At 33.8% G+C, this 7,401-nt stretch overlaps 1 protein-coding gene across 1 annotated transcript; it reads right to left on the minus strand.

The window, feature by feature from the left end:
• Positions 1 to 2,276: 2,276 nt before the first annotated feature.
• On the minus strand, positions 2,277 to 6,639 carry LOC114276091 (cytochrome P450 734A1). Its single transcript, XM_028217839.2, has 5 exons — positions 6,158 to 6,639; positions 4,717 to 4,940; positions 4,299 to 4,540; positions 3,746 to 4,154; positions 2,277 to 3,102 (listed from the first exon to the last, which is right to left on the minus strand). The coding sequence occupies exons 1-5, from the start codon at positions 6,435 to 6,437 to the stop codon at positions 2,674 to 2,676; spliced, it is 1,584 nt and encodes a 527-aa protein (XP_028073640.2). The 5' UTR covers positions 6,438 to 6,639; the 3' UTR covers positions 2,277 to 2,673.
• Between the last annotated feature and the right edge of the window lie 762 nt (positions 6,640 to 7,401).

The raw sequence follows: 7,401 nt of genomic DNA on the forward strand, positions 1-7,401 counted from the left end.
TTTACCATTTTTTTTTTTTTTTAATAAAGGGTTACCCACCTTCCTAGAAGAATGCAGTGGATGTGTTAGTCGTGTATGCAGAATAAACCGAACCGGTCTGTTTAACTGGTTGAATAAAAAATTGAATCATAGATTGGTTTAATCCTATTATATCATTATATCAAAAGTTCAAGTGAATCGCTTTGAATTGTATGAACCGGTTGGTTTTTTGAAGAACAAATTGAACAGTTTGCTTTAACCAGGCCGAGTCATATAAAATTGTTAAAGCTCTATTTGCAGTTAAAATTTTTGAAATTATAACTAATCAGCACTATTGGACAACAAGCACCAAAATAATAATAATAATAATAATAATAATAATAATAAAAATAATAAATAAATAAATAAAATAGACAACAAATAATTGCAAATCAGTGGTTTATTTACCAAATTACAAAAGAATGAAATCTTGAAAATCAACGGCAAAGATGTGGAATGAAGATCATTTTGGGACAAAACTACCCCTTCATTTCCCACTGGAGTTGCAAAGAGAAAAATAAGAGAGACGAGGAAGAAACCAAGTAGGGGCATTTTTGTCCAATTTTCCCTATAAATCAGATTCCATTGATTTGCCATTGTTTTTCAATCTTTTGCAATTATTTTTAGAATAATGTTTGAGGGCCCAAAATTAGGGGCTCGAATTGGCTCAAAATCCAAAACGACGTCGTTTTGGGTTTTGATTTTTTTTTTTTCCCTTCCTTTTATTTTCTTCCTTTTCTTTCTTCTTCTTTTTCGTTGAGTTGAACAGAGGCGAGAGAGAGAACACAGAGGTGAGAGAGACGTCGTCGCAGCTCGTCGGCGTCCTAGCTCGTCGGCCGATCTCGCAGCTCGTCGCTCGTCGGCATCGCAGCCCTGCCTCCACCTCTGCCTCCGCCTGCCGCTGCCGCCGCCTCTGCCTCCTCCTCCTCCTCCACCTCCACCTCCGCCCGATTTTGTTGGCCCCTCCAGTCCAGTTCTCCTCCTCCTCCTCCTCCTTCTTCTTCTCCCTAATTTCGAGCCAAATTCGAGCCCCTATATTCGAGCTCTGTATCAAAACCCTTATTTTTATTCCTCCATTGATTTGCATTTTTTTTTTTTTTTTTGGTTCTTTCTACTTATTTCAAAAAAAAAAAACAAAAACAAAAAATAAGTATCCACACAAATTGTTTGGTGTTCCTGAGTAAGACAACATTCATTCTCGGTATTGCTGGTGATATTTGGTAATCATACTGTTAATGCTTTTTGGCCAGGAAGACTAAGGCCTCGTTTGGTAATCTTCCGTTTTAATCAAAAAATTAAAAAATCATTGAAAGTTGTCATATTACTTTCTCTATTTTTTTACATAAATTTTTTTTCATAAAAAGTCAAAAAATTATTAAAATAATACGCTCTCAAACAAGACCTAAATGTGAGAGACTATTATTTGATGTCTTATTGTGAAGATCACAAATATTAAAAATTAATATAATTAAACAATTTTGATGATTATGATCTTTTACAAAACGATCTCATATTTGAATTATTAAAATTTTAATTTTTTTTTTTGAGTCATTTCAAAATTAATGCAACTATGGAAATTTTGTATAAACATAGATCTTGATTTTTAAAAATAAGATAAAGAAAATATTGCAAATTTACTAATAATAATAAACAGAAATGAAACTCAACCTGTTAATTTTATACTTAAATCACATGGGATCTTTTATCCCCATCTCTAAGGACGGAATTAGGAAAAGACTATGGTTGGCCATGACCCCCATGTTTCTATGAAAATTATTATTTGTCATAGAACTTTAAATATATATATATATATAGATATATCATTTTATACATAATATGACCCTCCTAGTATGAAAAAATATATATGTCATTCTTTTTCCATGTTAAATTCTCTTTCTATTTTACATCAAAAAAATTTCTTCATCTTATTAGAAATTACTTTTATATATGGTATTTAATTTTTTTTTTATCTACATATAATTTATATGTATCAAATTATACATACATGTGTGTTTTGTGTATACGGTGAAAAAATTTATTTTTCTTTTAACTCTCCCAATAATAAAATTCTGATTCCGTCCGTACCCATTTCCCTATTTGAAATGATCTCAATCTCAATCAGATTGTGAATCTTTTTATTTTGATTATACGATAGAAAGATAATTTGAAATTAGTGAGACGGAATGAAAGATCTGATCTAATCTAAGCTTCCGTTGGAGAGAGAGAGAGATTGATCGATTGGATGACAAAATTACAAATAATCACAAGCAACCATTTGACATTCTTGAACATATAATATTACAAAACTGTGTGAGATAATTGTGAAAATATACATTACATGCACATGATATGAGAGAGAAAAACAATTGGCTACTAACTAAATCCTAAAATTAGCATAAGGTTACATGCCAAACATTTTTGGCAAAACAGTTGGGCAAGGCCACATGGGGGTTAGCATATATATAACTAAGTGGGAACTTAATTATAACAAAAAAAATATATAAAAATATCCTAGTTCCTATAAATTACCAATGCAACAATGGATATTTTGGCCACATCAATGCAAACAAAAAAAAAAGATATTAATATATATGCACTCACACACAAAGGATAGGTACGTCTAGGGATGATATTGATCAGGGCCGTTGATCAGGATCAATCAAGGCGTCGAAAGACGATTGGTGCACCGTGTTGTGGGTAAAGGAGCATCAAGACCGTTGGTGCATGCTGATAATGCGGGGACAATGTGAAGGAGAAGCGTTGCAGTATGATGGCTAGGGTTAGCTTGGCTTGTAGGATAGCAAGGTTTTGGCCGATGCAAGTACGGAATCCAAGCCCAAATGGAATGAATGCCACAGGATGCTTGGCGGCACGGGCCACCCCACCGGCGAATCGAGCGGGGTTGAATTCATTGACATCGTTGCCCCATATGGCTTGATCATGATGAACGGCTATGATTGGTATCAACAGCTCGGTCCCACTGGGGATCTTGCATCCCCCAAGCTCCACATCGGCTTTTGTCCGTCTGATTGTTGCCACGATTGGTGGGTATAGTCGTAGGGCTTCATTGAGAATCATGCTCAGCTGTACACCAAATCATAATAGTAGATGTTAGAATTGTAACGTGCTAAAATTACCTAATAGAAAAAAAATCAGTAAATTATTATTGTCTTGTAGATTTGATAAAATACTATATATACATACACCTAGAAGGGAGAGAATGCAGAAAAAAATAAATGGAGAAAAAAACAAAATTTTCCCTATTTTGAGGAAAAAATTAATGTTTTTTAATAATTCAGTTGGTTAATTGTCCCCCACTTCTCCCTACCAAACATCCTTGGTTCCTATTATATTTTTTTCCAAATTTGCACCATACAGAGGCAATTTTTAGTACCATAGAAATTTTAAATTGACCAAATTACCCCACCAAAGAACTTGTTCTGACTAGAAATAGAAATTCTTACTTTTTGACTTTTTACTCAAGTGGAATTGGAAAAAATTTTAAACACAGAATGTATAGATGCGACACATATACAAATATAAATATTTTTTTTCATCTCATATCTATACATTTTGTACTTGAAACCTTTTGTATTCCTAGCAATAACAAGTGAAGTAATGCAAGTACCATGCTATTTCTTACTAACATATCAAGGGTATTTTGGTTATTTCAAACCAAAGACAACAAAAGTGGCATAATTTTTGTCCTAATAAACATAAAGCTTACCATCTTAAGCTTCACAATGTCATCTTTGGAGGGTATGTCATGTGATCCACACACTTTGATCACCTCCTCACGTGCCTGTACTTGCCATTGTGGGTGCATAGCTAGCAAAACTGTCGTCCACGTCAACAAATTCGACGTCGTTTGCTCTCCCGCAAAGAAAAAGCTCTTACATTCCTCTGCAATGTCACGGACTGTGATTTTTGATGATGGAGAGGAATTCAATTCCCCTCTCTTGTTTGGCAATTCCTTTGTGCTTGCTTGGATCATGAGCCCTAACAAATCTTTAGGACCATTTTCTTGCATTTCATTGCTTGAATTCTCTCTCCTTTTGTCAATTAGATTCACCAGAGATTTCTTGATTTCCTTCTCCAATTTCCAAGACTTCATGTTCCTTTTTGTGGGAAGGAATCTAAAGGCCAAAAAAAAAAAAAAGAAGAGGAATTCAATATAAAAAATTTCATTACTAGTAATAAGATTCACATGACAATGCTGTTCGAGTTATTGAAGTGTAGTTCTTATTTTCAAAAAAATGTAAATCATATGGATCAATTACCTATAACCAGGAATGAAAACTTTCTGAAATGCCTCAGATGCAAGGGCCATTTGTTCAGCTTGTAGTCTAAAAATGGCTTTTCCATCTTCATGGCTACTACCAAATGCTGTTCGAGTTATTATATCTTCTGTCAATGTTTGGAACCATTCGGACACTTCAATTTCCACCTCACCCGCACCCGACTTGGCCATCCATTTCTCCAACATTTCAATCACACTCTTCGCCGCCACTGGTATCAACAGCTAAAAAAAGAAAATTGCTATAAATAAACTTTTTTTTTTTTTTTTTCTTTTTGTAAAAACTCTAGCACATCAAGAAAATGCTAAAATGAGGTATTAGCATTTTTTTCTCTAAAAAAATAAAAAAAAAAAACAAAGAAATTTTTTATTTTTATTTTTATTTTTAAATTTGAACTTACTTTGAGATTTTCCATGTGGAAGGTGGGAGTGATGATTTTTCTATGGTGAGCCCATTTTTCACCCTTGAGGCTAAGGAGTCCATCACCTTCAAGCTGTTTGATAAGTGGATGAGCCTCATTCTTCTCATATAATTCAGACTTGGAGGTGAAGACTTCTCGAATGAGGTCAGGATCCGCGACAGTGAGCCGGACTGTGGGCCCGAACCACACTATAAATGTAGCACCTGTGATCAAGCACAACCACAATGTGTCACAACTAATATAATTAAATTCGAGAAAAAAAAAATTTTAAGGGAAAGAGAGGCTCTTGCACTAAGTAGCAAAATGCCACAGAGCTTCAAGTAGTAAAAGTGTCAAGTTAGCGAAAAAGAGGTATGAGAAGGAAACACGACAGCCACTAATTCACAGAGAGAGAGAGAGAGAGAGAGAGAGAGAGAGAGAGAAGGGGGGAGGGGGAGAGAAAAGAAGAAGACAATTCAAAACTAAAACCACTACGCAACACATACTACTTCATTATCAAAATTCAAAGGACCCGCCACAACTACCAAAAAAGAATGATAAGGAAATCAAAACAGGAAATGAAAACTCCAAGACAATGTAGTTTTAAAAAAATCAGAGCATCTTTGCATATATATATTGATTGGGAAAGTACAATTGAAAAAAAAAAAAAAAACTAGTAATCTATATGATTATTGGACAAGGAAAAAAAAATTGTCACTAAAGAGAAGGGGTAGAATTGGAATATGAAAGAAGAGAGGGGAGGTGAAAAAGAAAAAGAGTGGAACAGTCTGAAGTTTGATGGAAGTTCAACATCAAGAATCCAAACTGAGAAAAAGGGTTGAAAGATCTTTAAAAAAGAAGTGCCCAAACACAAATATAAGCCTTTGAAAAGTCATGAATGGTAAAAGGACTTAGTAGAGCAAGCTTGGAAACATCATATCAAAAAAGCATACTACCCACATGTACAATTAATAAAGAGGTCATGAACTTAACTCTCATGAAAAAACAAAAAAAACACCTAAAATGATATATAGTACATAGCTTGAATCATTGCAAGACATTTGCATCAACTCTAGCTATAAGATGATTAAAAAGAAAAAAAAAAGAAAAAAGAAAGAAGTAAGACAATAGCATCAAAACTCAACTAAATAAGCCTCATGATGTTAGTTCAATTGACCAGAACTCAACATCTGTCATGGATGTTAAGAGTTTGATTCTTGCATCTCCTTTCTTAGTCACCAGCATCTAATTTTCAAATCAATTTTTAAAAAAGTGTACAAGATATAATTAAGATTTTAAATATCAGCCGATGCATTTCAGAACTTTGAATTGCCAATACTAATATGAACTAACATATCAGCTGATATTGGCAGAACCGTAAGGCTGCTATTGATACATATTCCAATACTACCATGGATATAACAAAGAAAGAGAGAGTTACCATAGATTTTTTTCCAGTGGTGATAGAAGGAGAGGACTCTAGGGAGGATGTTGTGAGAGAAAGGCATGGGATGAGAAGAGGCCTTCAACATGAGAGTGCAAAGTTCCTTAGCATTGCCAATGAAGAAGCGATAGGGAGGTCCTCTTATGCCTTGCTTTGAGAAATGGTGTTCAATCTTTCTTGGTCTCCACCATAGCACCACCACAACTTTCAACACAAACACCATCACCATGAAAGTGATCATCATTAGCTTCAGCAAGTACAACACTAGCTCTTCCATAGCTGCTTCTTGTATTTGTTGTTGTTTTGATCAGCTTTTCTCTCTCTCTCTCTCTCTCCTTGTGTTATGTTGGAGCAGCTTTTCTTTTGTGTGCTTTTCTTTCTTATCTTGTTTGGTATATGTTTGTTACTTGTTAGTGTCTTCTCTTTTTAATACCAACAAATTTAGAGAGAGAGAGAGAGAGAGAGAGAGGGGAGGACTTGGCCACCGGCGTAGGGGCCGCCATTGGAATTATAAGGGTCAACGAATGATATAATTTTTTAATCTTTTTAATTCTTTTAAGACAATGTTACCCATGTCTTTTCTCACTAGTAACGTTATGACCCTTGAATCTAATTTGGCTTTTGTCCGTTGATAAGAATATGGGAGAATTTGAATAAAAAAAAAAAGAATATGGGAGAATTCCCTCTCCAAACTGCTTACAATTTGAATTTATAGTGTAGATTTAAGGCTGGTTTGGTGTAGATTTAAGGGTTGTTTGGTGCAGATTTTAACAAGTTAAAAATTGATGAACTACTTATTTCTCATAACATGTAAGCAAAATATACACTAAACACTTCGGTATAAATTTCTAAAATAAAAAAATTTATAAACAATTCTACAAATTGCACCTAACAACCCCTTAAACTTGGTATGATGGGAGAATAATCAAAGTAGATATGATTTCCACAATTTAAATTTTATACAATGTTTTAGAATTTTTTTTAATACATAGTATTACTGTTCGCTTTCTAGTGTAAAATTTTGATTATTATTCCTTTCATTCAATTCATTATTTCTAAAAATCTACCTTGAAAATATACAATTTCTCAAAACAAGTAGACTAAAAAGTCTTGAAAGTAAGGACACTCAGCTATGCGAAAATAACATATAGGAGATTTGTTTAATGTAATTTTTATAAATTAAATGTTGATAATAAAAAAAATAGAAAAGCAACCTTTCTATAGCTATCATATGATATTTA

This window comes from Camellia sinensis, chromosome 5, assembly GCF_055761805.1.
Source record: "Camellia sinensis isolate YWXY chromosome 5, ASM5576180v1, whole genome shotgun sequence".
NCBI lineage: Eukaryota > Viridiplantae > Streptophyta > Magnoliopsida > Ericales > Theaceae > Camellia > Camellia sinensis.